Here is a 15,693-nt window from a genome sequence, read left to right on the forward strand (position 1 = left end):
AATAATCTACAATATGTTTTCATTTTAAAGTACAATACCTATAATTGTGTTCATAAATCGTAACATAACTACACGATTTGATATAAGGACAAGTATTTCACAAAAATAGTATAGACACATATTGTATATTGTACATGTACATGTTTTGCAAATGTATAATATACTAAGTTGAAAATTAAAAAGGTACCTACCTACCTACCTAATTATAAATGCTTTTTCTTATAATAATTATTATAAAATACTTTTTGGATATAGGTAGTATTATATTTTATGAAAAGCATAGAACGTTTTCTTTCACAAAATATAAAAGTACACAAAATCTATTATTTATATATTACTATATTTGAAGTATATTACAAAAATTATATTTATTTTCATATACGTAACGACTACATTTTATTTAGGAACTATAGTAAATATCTAATTTTTTTTTTCAAAAACTGAAAGTTTACATACAAAGTTTAGCATACATAACAGTAATATTATACTGTAATATTTTTAGGAAATTCAATGTTATATAAAATTATTCTCTATTATAATAGTGTTACAATCAAAAATATAATATAATATACAATATTCACCAAAATGACTTAGGCCAAATTGTGCTTAAGTGTTTAACCGTGATTTTATATGCATTTAATAGCGAACATATTGTTTTGTGTCTTTAGCATAATATATTAGGCATAATAACATAATGTCAACACAATAGCGCTTACTTTTATTGCGTTTCTTTTTTGTTCCTATCTGCCGCTTCCGTGTGCTTTGTAATATGATCGTCATCTTGAGGGAAGTAATTGACTCCCCGGAACAGCGACGATGGTTTGGACGAGGAAATCTGTTGAAAGGCGTCTAAGTTCCCGTAAAACTTGTCACCCCTGATGTCGCCGACGAACGCGTTGTGATGGCCACTGATCGGATGATGATATGGATGATGATGACCGCCAACCGGACTATGATATGAGCCGCCGAACTGATTTTGGCCGTCGAACGGTTGAAAGCCACCGAACGAGTGGCCGGCGAAAGGCTTGCTGCTGTGGTGTAGAAACAACGATCCGTAGCCCACCTACAAATACGAAAAGGTCGAATTAGATTAATTTCTATCGTCGCCGTCGAAATCATAAAAATAATATTTATGATATTATTATGCTCGTTGCTTGCTCACCACACTGGTGACGACCAACGCAATCTTTGACAATATGAACGCTTTTTTTGTCAGAAAATATATCGCCGCGAATATGATCGGAATAACGGAAGCGATACTTATTTGCGTAGCCAACACGTTTGGTAACAATGACCTTTTGAATATCATGTGTCCTGAAAAATAAAATTCACATGAAAATATTACCATTAACGGTTTTTATGAGAAAGGACTTATGACCTATTGCATATTATACCTGTTTGAGCCCTTTCGCATCGTGACTTAAAACTTATTGCATGTAATTTTATAAGACTTATGCCCTTTGTCGTTAAAATAAGTTATGGATAGTGACTTAGGCCTTTTCTCATAAAAAAACCGTCGTCAATTGTTTAGTTAAACACGCATCAATACAGTTGTAGTTATTGCGAATGTCGCGATACTAAATGCGAATGGTGGAACGACGAATGGTATGATACTATAAATCTTGTACGTACCATAACCCAAGCTCCGGTCGTCAAATTTACGTCGGGGGTCCACGATAAAATCGATTATTCCTCTGCCGGTGTACGTGGGGCCGATTCGCATCTGCAGCCCGGGATACAAAAGACTCATGTCCCAACAAAACGTTCGCCTGGAAAGCAACGAGGACGCAGCTTCAATTACCGCGCCGACGTTGTACGGGTTATCGCCTGTAAAAAACGCAAGGAACTGATGAATACCACGATGACAACCATTAAAATAATAATATTTTTTGACGTCTCGATCGATATTATTCGATTTGTCCGTATTATATGATAATGATAATATATAATTTATTGCGACAAGAAAAAATACTATATATTATTATATAAAAGTATTTAGTACAGGTCACAAACTCATTCAATAAACATAATAATATGCTTTAATACGGATGAGCTGAGCTCATATTACAAAAAAACAAATTAAAAATAAAAGTTTATATAACATCGTAACGCAATAAAGTTAACAAAATAGGATAAAAATAACAGTTCAATAACTAAACTAAATACAGGAAAAAATACTAACAATACAATTCTTATAGCTGTTGTTAAAATGTATATCAAAATAAGCTATATTAATATAATATTGTATTTACTTAATAAAAAGACTCCTCTATATTTATTATAATTTGGGTTTCAAAATTAGTGCGATTAAATGGTACGATTAAATTACAATACATTTTTATTCTTATATTAATAGTATAACAATGAAACGGCTGAAATTTACTTAAACTAACATTAAACATACCTAATAAAATCTGCCGCTCATAATTTTGAATAAAAATTCAAACGTAATTTAACGATTTAGCCGTTGCTCGGTCAACAATGGTCTGATAATAATATAATATTTACTACAAATAATTTGTGATTATCGACACAAGTTTGGGTAGGTACACAATATTATTGTCATTACTACGCGTTATACTTTGATAATAATTAATAGAACTTTTATCGTGCGGACGTGTCGAATCAATTTCATTCTCCGGTTCTGAATTTTTTTATCCACGAAATCTCGCAGTAATAATAATATAGTAGGTAGCCTACTAGCCTATTACAGCTCAACAATGATATTTTTAATGCACTTAAAACAGTATGACATGTGCGTGCAATATCAATATCGATCAAATATTATATTATAAGGTTTACAATTATATTATATTATAAGGTCAACGATTTTAGATTGTTTACCGTCGTAATAATAAATCAATTACAATATTAAATATCATAAGGTTAAATTAATATAATTATTTAACGCCGTAGCATGCGTTTAAGAATCATCAGCCAACAGTTTAGTACAATAGTAGTACAATATTGAATTAATTATGTCCCGTTGTGAATCGCACAGCCTCCAATAAGGTCAACCATCATCTGCATAATTGCTAGGTAAATTAATGGAGAAAAAAAAAACATGTTTCACGTGCACTTATTCAATAAAGTCTTTGAAATACAATCGTGTATACAGTATTATAATAACAGAATCATTGTTATTAAAACGTTAATGCGTACATAATAATGATTGTACCGTGTAAAATTTAGTTACATGAAAACAAAATTTACCAACGTACTGCTAGAATATCATTACAGGCTACTGGTTAGGAATTTGGACAGACCACTCGGGCAAATGCGTGTCCGAGCTGCATTGTAATTTGTGATAATTTTAAACTTGAAATCGATGCTAATTCTGCGTACTACTATTACAATTATTATTATTCTATGTGCACGGATAACACATATTATTTCGTGTACAATTTTATAAATACAGGACGATTAACCGTTTTGAATTTTCTTTCTTAAAGGTAGGGCAGATATCAAATACACATTGCAATTTAAATAAAATATATATTATCTTAAGTATACGTTCACCCGTTATATTACAAATTGCTTATTTAATTAGGTACAGATCATTGAAATTCCATAAATAATAATATTGTGGTTTTAATGGTGCTTACTCGACTCGCTTCGCTCACCATGACAGACGACAGCAGTTGTAGTGTATAGGGTTATTATTTTAGATTCGATAACGTTGAAAAATCTTCGATCATACCGAGTCTATAATACATTATCCATCAAGGATTCATAAAATATGTTTTAAATATACCTAAAAATGTCACCTAGCCAGATTATTTATGGATTTAATTTTTATTCACGGTTTTCACGGTATCAAATAAGAAAAAATTATATAATGTACCCAAGTAAAACTTTTCGAGATTCCTGAGTTCCTCAAAAACTCCTCCGTTCGCGGACCTAAAGATAAGTTTCTGAAAGCGATGTCTACATAGTATAATATTGTGTATATCTATTCAGATGCTATTAGTATTGATAGTAATTAATGATAATAATATACGATATGTACATTTGTTTCGTTTAATATACCTACTTACCTTTTCATATACGTATAATTACCTAAGCGTCCATTACTGATAAGTGTGTCAAAATGAAAAAATCATATTTTATATTATATTATGTATCAGTGTATCAATAAATTTGATTTTCTGTAAGTCATAAAATATGGCTTACATAAGAATTTTAAATGTGGAGCGTCGGTAATATTACATCGTGACTATGACTTTAACATTTAAAATTACCTAGTTAATTAGTATTATTTTAGTTTGTTCTAAAACCTGATCGAAGCATAATTATTATTATAACTCAGTCTTCAAACCGTTAGTCTTAACTATTATAGTGTTAACTGAAAGCGTTTACCCTATTATATTATTATTATCTATAAGGGGACACGTGTTCAATGCTCATTTTGACGTCTAAAGTCTAAATCGTATTATATTATGAATGGGTATAATAACTATGATATGTTCGCAATTTAGTACTTGCAGTAAAATATGATAATATTTCACTCACGTATGTCGTTATTGTTATATTACCAAATTATCGTATTATCAGTGTGGTAAATTTTTTTTTAGGGTGGGGGGGCTAATAATTATATAATATGTTTTGATAGAACTTATTATGGTATTGTGATATTATGTAATACTTTGTAACATCTATATTATTGTTATATCAATGGACAATGGCAAATGCCATTGTTTTAAGTTACTACTTACTAAAACTTAATTAGTTATAATGGTAGAAAAAGTATTTCCTCGTTTATCTTTATTGATAAAGATGTATTATATCCTAGTAGCTTGTATTTGGAGGATCTGACTTTCTTGAATTTTTTAGATTTAATCGTTTAATTTATGTTGTATAGTTTTGGAAAACTTGTAATCGTCACATGATCGGTGATCGATATGTGAAGGGAATCTAGCGCCCAAGCGTAAATCATAATGTAATAATGTATAATTTTGTAATATTATAATTTTTTTTTTAAATCGATACATATTAATATAGTTTAATAGTTACATACACTAAGAACGCTATATTTGTGATTTTTCCTAGCGAGCTGAACAGTTTATTTTTGGCAGTTCAACAGTTCATAAACTGGGCGCATCACTCAGCTGGAGACCAATATTTCTATACGGTATAGACTTTAGAGTAACCAGATACCTATAAATTGTCTTATAAATATTGTACTACCTACTGTACGTATTGAAAATAACAATAGTAGGTATGAATTTTAAAACAAAGTTGTACTTAATAATATAGACGCAATTAGAGTTAGAATTATGAGGATTAAGTAGACTATGGCCCTCGCCAAAGCTGTTAAATTATAATATCTCGCGTGGGCTCCAGTCCATCCCCCCATCCAGCACACAGTACTTACCATAAGACATTTTACTGTTTTAGATTCCGAGGGAAGCGAAGAATGTTTTGGTTGTACAATGATGTTTATTTCTACGTATCTGACACTACCACGGTGAGTGAAGTAATAAGACAATCATAGAAATGGTCTACCTACAATGCTATGCACCCAACAATGTTATCTGACAAGATTTTTTTTACATTAATAATATTATTAGTGTACATTTATTTACCTGTAACGCGAGAATAATCAAAGAAAAACATTTCATAGTCAATACTAATTTTTTGTTTGGTGGGCTAAGTCTCAATCAGGGGTGCTAGCCCCATCCCCTCTCTAGTTGCACTACTAATTAATAATATTATATCTTATTCAGACGGATTCCGTATGTACGTACACGTCTCCTCAGCTTACTTAGTCGGTCATTCGGTCGAGGAAACGAAATACAAGCAATATTGGTTTTAATAAAAAGATTATAAAATATATCATATAAAGTCACATGATGCTTTTACTGAGAATCATGAAAGGTACAATACACGCTGTGTCGTGTCTAAAATAAAACCAGTAAATTATAAATAATAATACGTAGGTATTACGGGTTCGTGAAACGTAATAACTTATACCAGTTAGTGATGGCAGTGGTGGACGTTAGCCTGGACAGGTCTAATAATAAATACTACAACAAATACATTTTAGGCGTGTGCACCTCGTAAAATATGTATTTTGGAAAACATTAAAACGGTAAAAATAGCCCCTTTACCGACATGGATTTCTAAGGCCCGACGAAGTATGTAATTATTAATTATCGTAACAACTTATTGCAACCTTCGGAACGTTCATCGCGGTCAAGGCCCGAGGGCGGTGTCCACGGTGACTACAATAGCTGGACTTTACGTATACCTCCTCCTCGGTGGCTCGGTGGATACAATAATAATACGATTATGTACCCCAGTCAACAGTTTTCGATTGTAAACGTCTCAAAAATAATATCATATGTGTGATTGAATACGTTTTTAAATCGACACCTGCAGGTATTACAACATTATAATGAAATCGAAATCAATTAAATATATTTTGATTTTTTTATAAAATTTTCTATTTGGAAAAAAATCCTTATAAATGTTTGAATAACCCGATTAGGTACTCTATAAATATTGCACCCACATAATAATAAATTGCACGTGTACGTAAGATTCTCGTAGTAATCCAGTCCAATTGTTTAACATTAATTGTAACCCACCACGATCTGCTACTCGATGAAATAAATGATTTGGATAAAATATTAATACACACAGACTGACAGACCGATTAATTAATTCATAAAAGATTAACCATGACTGACTCATGAGAGATCAGCGTATAGTGACTTTAATATAGTGATATATAGTGATGATGATATATAATATATATTATGACTTTTGACTTTTGAACTTTTCAGCTGTATAAATACTTTTAAACAAACATGAAGAATGTCATTGCGATGGTCAAGATTTGTCTCTTAACTCTACAATTGCGGGCGATACTGATCTTTTTATAACCCTTCGACGAAATCGATTTTAGACGATTTGCAGCTGAATTTAATACAGTAGACTAGAGTGCCGATATTTATATTCATATTCCATTTAAGACTCGGGAGTCTCGTGACGGGGATGGTTAGGAGAGAGTAGTGACCAGGGAGGATATATAGATTCAGCAGCGTGAAGGCTTACCTAAGGAATAGACTCCTCGGGGAGCGGCGAACGACTCTGTGCCAGGACGTCTGGAAATCTCCAGTCCCGAGTCCAAAAGCACCGAGTCCATGGATTCCGTCTGTTCGATGGCGGCCATGGCCTGCTCGTTGATACACGGCAGGAACGGGTCGGCTCCAGCCAAGCAGCTCTTGACCGCCGTGCTGACCGTCAGGGTGTGCAGGTGGTCGTCGTCGAGGACGTCTTCGCTGCCTCCACCGGCGTCGCCGACACTGCCTCCAACGCGGCCGCCACCGCCACCGTTCGGGCCGCCGTCGGAGAACAGGACGCACTGCGCGCAGCCGACGAAAATCATCAGCTTGGCCAGGTAAACGCCGAGTACGGCCATCGTCGCCGCCGTTTGGACTACGGGATGTACGATGTCGATGCGAGATTAAGTATTTTACCGATGAAATTAATATTATAATATTCGTGGACGGTGTTATAATAATAATAATATTGTAATCTGCGTGGGCGTAGCACTGACGTCGTATGAGTCGTTCGCCCCGGGCTGTATATTATATTAATGTTATTATCACTTTAAAAATACCGACTACGGGACCAGGCAGCTGATATCCGTAGCAGACGACTGCAGCGACCGCGACTACACGCACCGTTACAGTGGGCAGTAAGCCGGTGGATCGCGTAAGTATATGATGCGCGTCATACCGATACTATTATAACAATATTATTACCGCAGATATATAATAATAATAATGTATAGTATGATATCGCCGTCATAGCACGCACCGCCTCCACCGCAGCGAGTTCGCGGGTATTACGACGAGATAATGTATAATATTATAATAATATAATTCCGAAGAAAGTTTCCGAGTTTTTCCTTTCGAGCGCATCCGACTGTTTCGCTTTTACCCGACGATCGTCTCCGTACAACCAGATACCCACGCGATATTGCGTGTACCTATACCATATTATATTATATTATACGTTATAGGAAGATATTACGGTGCACTGCACAGAGAGCGAGGCGTGGGCGTACGATATAGGAGAGCAATGCGTTTTACGATGATTTTATAATATAATATATTAACGGTACGATACGATATTGTTATTACTTATTTATTATTCGTCTTTCTAACCATACAATACAGTCTACGCGATTTATTATCACCGTTCGTTGTGCAGTGTACCTGCTTACAATGCGGCGCGCGGTGTTGTGATTGCCCGGCCGTAGGTATCGCACGATCGCGATTCTCACTCGTCACTGAAACGCTCTCCGCCCGTAGGTGACCAGAAAAATAAATAAAATAGTTGCGAGAAAAATCCAACCCCTAAACAATGTACTGTTATTGTTTTAATTTATAAGAATGCAAAAACAATTTAAGAACAATAATTATTTTTTATTTTCTTCAATTGATTTTATTGTTTGTAGTATGCCTTGCTGGCATCAAATAACATTTCGTGGCAATAATTTCGTGATATAGATCAGACTTAAGTCGTACCTATAAGTCGTCTCGGTTAAACCTAGTTCTAAATCGATAAAACCATAATATAGTTGAGTATACAACTATGAAACATTTAAAACGTACGAATTATATCACACAAGAGTAAATAGTCAAGTGGAGCCTGCACAATTCTACATTTTCCTACAAGACCGACCGGACTACTAACAAGAAGATTCCTTTCTTTACCAATTGTATATTTTATTGAAAACAAAACTCTGTAAAAACATTTGGTGTGTTGAAACGAGAAATCAAATTAAATTAAAAAAAATTGTTATATTTTTGTTTCTCCATAAGCCCGCGGATATCCTGCAGCAAGCGCAATCACGATTGTCGCACAATGGTCATAGATCCTGCGAGCTAACCGTCTGACCTTCGGTGGCATTTTTTTTCCACAAAGGAGATATTTAGTTTTTCTGGGGATATCTTTACTGGGAACTGATTTTCATCAACGCGGAGGACGTCACGGCTTACAACGGGCCTCGAAGAATATGATAATAATATCATGTATAATATTAATATGATCTATGCTAATGATAATAATAATATTACCGTTGCGTGGACGCGATTATCAGAGGAGATCCTTCGTATAATATTATAGAAATAAAGGATATAATTAATCGTTACCTATATATTATAATATTATACGCCGGGCCAAACAACGTCATTATACGGGACCTGCTGTACGATGAATCGCCGATACTGCTGCAGGACGAAGAGGAAAAGGATACGACTTTTATACGGCACCCGATAGCACGTAGTTGCCTATATAATATTATTATGTACATAATATTATTTATTAGAATAACAAATTGCGTGTTCCGTGACGTGTCGCGGCGTAATGTATACATACGCTATAATATACATTATAATATTATTATAAGTAGTAGTAGTATACCTATCGTAGTTTAAAAGGCGCCGCTGGCTTTATAATAATAAATTATTCCGGGCGTCGACCGTTTTTCATTTTCTCTCCTATAAACCGACTGTACCGGACTAAACTCAGTCGTATAATACTATATCGGTGCTCAAAATAGTGCGAACAGATTTAGTCCGATCCAATAATATTGTATTAATCCTCGCCACAATGCGACGTGCAGTTGTACAAAGTCGAGGTACTAAACGGCTGTAGCAGGTATATACCGCGTCCATGGTATATATTATATTATATTATTACGTAGGGCGGGTACAACTAACCTTCACGTGCTCCCGCCGGCCGGCTGTTTTCGTCGAATGATTTAGATTTTTCTTCTCGTAATAATATGAGATTGATCACACACTTTCTAAATCGCAGGGTCTGTAATTAACTCCGGAGCAATCAAAACGGTGTTTAGAAATTACCGTGGCCGCCGTATTCGTAGAAATGATTGACGACTATGATATAAAATGACTATGAGCGCTGCACGAGTTTGAACGCGTGTCGACTGTACAAAAGTCGTACTTGAAAGAAACCGAAAAAAAAACCGATTGTATTTTAGAATCTAAATTTAAATCTAAATTTTAGATAATCGAAATAAAAATATATTATTATGAATCTGAAATAAATCTGGCTTGGGTTTAGAATATACTTTAGAAATCTGCAGTTTTCCGCTTCGCTGCGGGAACACACTCGGACATTTAACATAACGAAAGTTTTCTTCTGCAGGTAATAATATTATAAAATATAAATGATACGTGACGTCGTATTGTTTTTATTTAAAGAGCATATCGAAAATGTTCAAACTAGGATTGGATATTATAGCTAGGATGCCTAAGTGACCAGCACAATAATAATATTGTTTTTTTTTATTATTTATACCAGCTAGGTAGTCTAATAACACGAATGCATGTAGGTCTCCATAGTTGTTGTGCTGCGTAGCTATATTAACTTCAGATTTATTGTCCGTAACAGAAGGTATTCATTATGGGTTGAACGAAATGATACGATCTAATGCCGAAGAATTTCATCATTTAAAAAGCATAATAATAATATGCTATCGATGGCGCGTTGGTCTATGGTCAATTTATTCACGAAGTCACTTGTACCCTTTTCTAGGAAACGCGACTTACGTTTCTAATACAATGACCTTTGTTGTTAACAATATACGCCTAACTTGTTTGTACAATTAAAACGGAGAAGAACTTCATATACGAAACTCGAATAAAGTATGTTCCGTCACATAAACTATGCGTGTATTATAAAATCCGACGGCAATTAAAAAAACTTCTACACCGAAAAGTGAAGGGGCGCGTTGTATTCAATAGAAAATTGTAGTATACAATCTGCAGTAGGTACCTAATATAATATTATAATATTGTAGCACACGACTCTTCTCTCAACTTTTACGTTTTTATAATATGCTAAACACATAGAAATGTGGTTAAATAAACAGAAAATCGTGTAGTAGAGCATCTCGTCAACGGATAAGCTGCAGCTGTGATTCACACGATGAATTTATCAAAAACACGACCTAGGTCTTATACTCTGTGTGTGTGTGTGTGTGTGTGTGTGTGTGTGTGTGTGTGTATACAAGTTATACGCACCACGACACGAATTTATTCTTCATTCAAGCAATCAGATTTCTTTTTTTTTATAAATGGGAAAGGAGTACAACAGCCCCAACTATTTATATTACATGTTATATAAACGGTGGTACGGGCGAAGTATCACTTAGATATTTCAATTAGTGTTAAATGTTAATACTCATAATAATTTGTGTTGGCCATTGATAAAAAATAAAATAAAAATATATCTATGTTCATTAATTCATTAGCATGGCTGCGAACGCCAAACCGGTTTTTTGGAAACAAGTCCAATGCGTGTATGTTCGTAACGCTCATTTGCCACACCAAGTTGTTTTTTTTTTCACGATCAATCTAAAAACCGTACGAGCTGTACAATATTTGTTAATGGAACACGTGTACACCTTAAACACCGTAGGGTGCAGAGTTTGACAGGAGTTATGGCAATGCAATGTATAACAGAAAAAAATTGTAATCGTTTAAAAAATCAATAAGTTTATTTCGTCAAATCAAATCAATAATAAATAATAATAATTAAAAGTTGAATAAATTAATAACAGCCGGTATAATATGTTTATTTCTTCGAGTACTATGGTTATTATTATGTCATTTGAGCGGGGGTGGACGATGGCACATTTGAGTAAGGTATGTCAAGTCTAGTTAAGTAAAATCTAGTCGAGTAAAGTAAATTCAAGTCAAGTCAAGTCATGTCGAGTATAGTCTAGTCAAGTCGTGTCGAGTTGAGTTTAGAAAAAAAAGAAGTGGATTTTATTACAAACAAATCGGTTTTATTAAAATAAGTAATAAATAGGTAGTCTTCGATATACACACAAAAAGGATAACATAAAAAATGGTATAAAAACATGACACAATGTATAACAATATAAAATAAAACAAATAATAATATTAATATAAGAACGTATTATGGTTCGTGAGCAACAATTATTAAATTTCCGGTCAAGTGAAGAACGTAGTGTTTGGCCATCAGTAAAATATGTATGTAGGTACGGGTTTGTTCGATCGGGAAGAGCTGCAGCAGCAGCCGAGTAGTAAGTTATCGCACTAGTTTTTAGTGAGTGTGTGTGTGTGTGTGTGTGTTATTAGGTATTTCATGTGAAAGAAGAAAATACTAGTCCTGAAGTGTATATAGAAATACCTCTATTTCTAGTCGTCGGGTCGGTGTCATCTCGTAGATAAGGTCAAAGTTGTAACGCAGCAGTTGCAGGTGTGTAATCGTGGTCATCGTTATTATAGTGCTATGGTTGCGGTAGTGGTGATCGTGATCGATATAGGTATAGAAAGAATAGATTTCTAACAATTTCTATTCGTGTTTTATAGACAAAACCAGTTACGGAAATAGTTATTTATTATTTTTTTTTGTAATAATTCTACTTCTTCTTCTCCTCCGGCCGACCTATATCGTCACACGAGCGGCTCACACACCTCACACACGCACACCACACACATGCGGCGCGCGGGTGTGTGTGTGTGTGTGTGTATGTCACTAGGTTAACTTCTGTATTTTTAACCGACCGCCCGGGGTAACTAATAATCGTATATTATTATACAGTTGTGTATATGGTAGTAAAACGTTGTTGTTATGTGGTGTGTGCGATCATTGTCCCGAAGTGATTAAGCAGAACCCGTTATTGACCGCCGTCGTTGTACAGTCGCCTCCGGAGTACGGATGTCGTATAATAATAATATTATATACACGTGGCGGGCGCGATGAACGGACGCTGTGTCGCTCTAGCTGATGTGCATTATAATATAATAGTATATATTATTATACGCGTAGTATAATAATAATATAATAAATAACTAATGTGAGCTTGCGAGCAAAACGATCTGTAAACGTAGGCGGAAAAACGCGTTATCGACGGATTGTAGTGTGGGGGTTTTGGGGGGTTGAGATAAAGAGAGGAAAAGTGAATTGAGCGGTATAGAAGACGATCGGATGTATATAAAAAAAAAAAAAGATATACTAATTAATATTAAAATAAATTATTTCGTTCCTATGGGGGAATGTTTTTCGAACTATTTACAAATAAATATCGCCTCGTAGGGTGATGGCTGAGGGAGCGAGGGTGATACTATAGCTACGTGGAGCCCGCTACAAAGGGGGATGGTTTGCGGCGTGGGTAGCGGCTTAGAGGTGGCGACGTCAGTGTTGACCGCGGTACGCCATGTCTTGGGCGCTCTCGCCTTCCAGGGACCGTCTGTATCCACCTCCGTGTCCGTGTCCGTGTTCCTCGGTGTAGTGTGGGTGAGACACTACTTCGTACGATTGTTGGCTCTTGCTGTTGGCCAACAACTTTTGGATTCCCATGACGACGGCCAAGACAAGGGCGATCTTTCCAACGACGAGGGCCTTGAATGCGAGCAGGGCAAGAGCACCAATAGCCAATGGGACGAGTGCGATGGCTTTCATCTTCAATAGCATCAACAATGGCATCAACATCTTTTGGTGCTTCTTCTTCTTGCCACGAGCTGCGAAACAAAACGAAAAAATCGTTAATATAAAATATATTGAAGTTTATTCGCAGTCAAACGCGACGTCGATGATAGGGTCGGTCGTCTGCAGATGGACGGAAGAAAGCCGAGCGATTAAAAAATAAAAAAAAAAACACAATCGTCCGAAAACGGTCGGTACCTTTAGGTCCCGAGCCCGCTGGGCGATGTAATATTATCCGAACGATATTTCTAAATATGTGAAAGGATCGTGCGGCTTTCTCCGGCTGCGATGATACCGTCACGCCCACCGGGGGCCCCCCTATCGGCGCACTATTTGGGTTTTCGGGCCACCGGCGACCATTCGGCCGCGCCCGGCGGGTCCGTAACACATATTATATTTAAATTTGTATTATTATTATATTGTTACGACGCCGGGCAACGGTGTGCGCCCGAACGAATTTAGCGTTTCATTATTATTATTATTATTATTATTATTTTATGTGCGCCTGTCGACGGGTGTGTAATTCGTATATAATATCGTATTATACACCGAAGTTATAGTTAGGCCCGAGGACAAAATCTCGACCCGATGACAGACATAAAACTCGGAACGCGTGCGCGGTACCGCGGGGTCTCCGTATCATGACGTGTATTATATACTGTGCGTATTATAAGTTATAACAAATGACGATGACCGGAAGGTTACGTTAACGTCAGCCAGCAAGCTGTAATCGTCATAGAGAGAGAGAGAGAGAGAGACAGAGAGAAAGAAAGAAAGAAACAGATGGACTATTATAGATAGACAGAAAGAAAGATATTATCATCAATTTGAATCGAAAATAGTATTTAACGGAAACAAATTGTTTTAAATAAAATGTTGATTTGTCAAGTATAGCCTTATATCTGAGATAACGACAGTCAATTATTGTGTTAGAGAAGATATTTGCGTGTACATGTATAAGTACATTTTTCTTAAACAAATCGTTACGAAAGCATATTATAACAATAATTTAATATAACGTTATCGCGGAAAAATCGGGAGTTTAAGACTAAATCGTTGAATCAGTGTATAGTGTTATTGCGTATAACGATCATCGTATATCATGTGTTATCATAATACTAGGTGTGAGCCTAGGTAACTCCGTTTCAAAAACTGGTAAGGTGACCAGACTGACCAGTTAATAACCATTATAATAATATGATGGTACAATAAGAGTTACCTAAGGCGGTAAATGAGACAAAAAATGGTTTTTTACCTTCATCGAGAGATCTCCTCATGCCAGAGATGGACGATTCCGGGACTTTGAGTTGAAGGGTGTGGCTCTCTAGGAAACGAGCAACGCGGTCCAACAGGAGGTTTTCGACTTGGGCGTCCTTCTCGTCATCGTCCTTGGGCTGTGCTTCTTCGAGCTCAGACTCAGCGAGCGATCGGCCGTTCAAGCCTCGGCTGGACTCTACGGATTCGGACTTGACCAAAGATATTCCGTCGAACACGTCAATGCTGTCGGTCTTGCGCAACGCCCGGTCGACGTACTGCAACGCCCTCATTTTCAAGCACGTGGCCATGTTCTTCTCGGAGCAGTCCTGCATCACCTTGTACACCTTTTCCAGACCAGCTGACTCGTCGGCAGCGTGGGCGGCTGGGGCATCTTCGGCGGTCGGATGGGCGTACGCTGCTTGTGCTGCCACCAAGAACAGGCAAGCGACTGCAAGTTTTCTCGTCATCTCGTCGATTGCGTTTGAGTACGGAATATGATTTTTTTATATCGCCTTTATTGCGATGTAATATCTTATGAATAGTGAAGTGTTGATGTGCGAGTGTTTTACTACTGTGCACCTCTTCACCACTGAACAAAAGCGACTACACTGATCTATCGTTTGCCGAGTCAGTTGTCTTTTATTCGACTGCGTTTCCGCCTGTTATTCGACCGGCGCGCCACCGCCACCGCGCGCTCGCCGCCGAGTTGGTGGGGTGCCGGCGAGCCGCAGCCGCCGCCGCCGCCGCCGCGCGATCGGACCGAGTCAGCAGTGGTTGCGACTGCGGCGGGGGTACGCGCGCACGCCACTCAGACGGGCCGCCGTCTGGACGCGCCGGCCGGACTGTGTCAACCTTGGCCGATATAGGGTTCGGAAACGGATGTACAATAATAATAATAATAAGCTTCGTGTTCGGTTGTAATATTATTCTTTCCGTACG

At 36.7% G+C, this 15,693-nt stretch overlaps 2 protein-coding genes across 2 annotated transcripts; both read right to left on the reverse strand.

The window, feature by feature from the left end:
* Window positions 1–440: 440 nt before the first annotated feature.
* Window positions 441–7,706, reverse strand: LOC132951584 (uncharacterized). Its single transcript, XM_061023361.1, has 4 exons — window positions 7,060–7,706; window positions 1,633–1,827; window positions 1,163–1,314; window positions 441–1,063 (listed from the first exon to the last, which is right to left on the reverse strand). The coding sequence occupies exons 1-4, from the start codon at window positions 7,424–7,426 to the stop codon at window positions 719–721; spliced, it is 1,059 nt and encodes a 352-aa protein (XP_060879344.1). The 5' UTR covers window positions 7,427–7,706; the 3' UTR covers window positions 441–718.
* Window positions 7,707–11,517: 3,811 nt separating this feature from the next.
* LOC132951586 (uncharacterized) lies at window positions 11,518–15,379 on the reverse strand. Its single transcript, XM_061023365.1, has 2 exons — window positions 14,753–15,379; window positions 11,518–13,532 (listed from the first exon to the last, which is right to left on the reverse strand). The coding sequence occupies exons 1-2, from the start codon at window positions 15,219–15,221 to the stop codon at window positions 13,207–13,209; spliced, it is 795 nt and encodes a 264-aa protein (XP_060879348.1). The 5' UTR covers window positions 15,222–15,379; the 3' UTR covers window positions 11,518–13,206.
* Between the last annotated feature and the right edge of the window lie 314 nt (window positions 15,380–15,693).

The sequence above is a fragment of the Metopolophium dirhodum genome, chromosome 9, assembly GCF_019925205.1.
Source record: "Metopolophium dirhodum isolate CAU chromosome 9, ASM1992520v1, whole genome shotgun sequence".
Lineage (NCBI taxonomy): Eukaryota > Metazoa > Arthropoda > Insecta > Hemiptera > Aphididae > Metopolophium > Metopolophium dirhodum.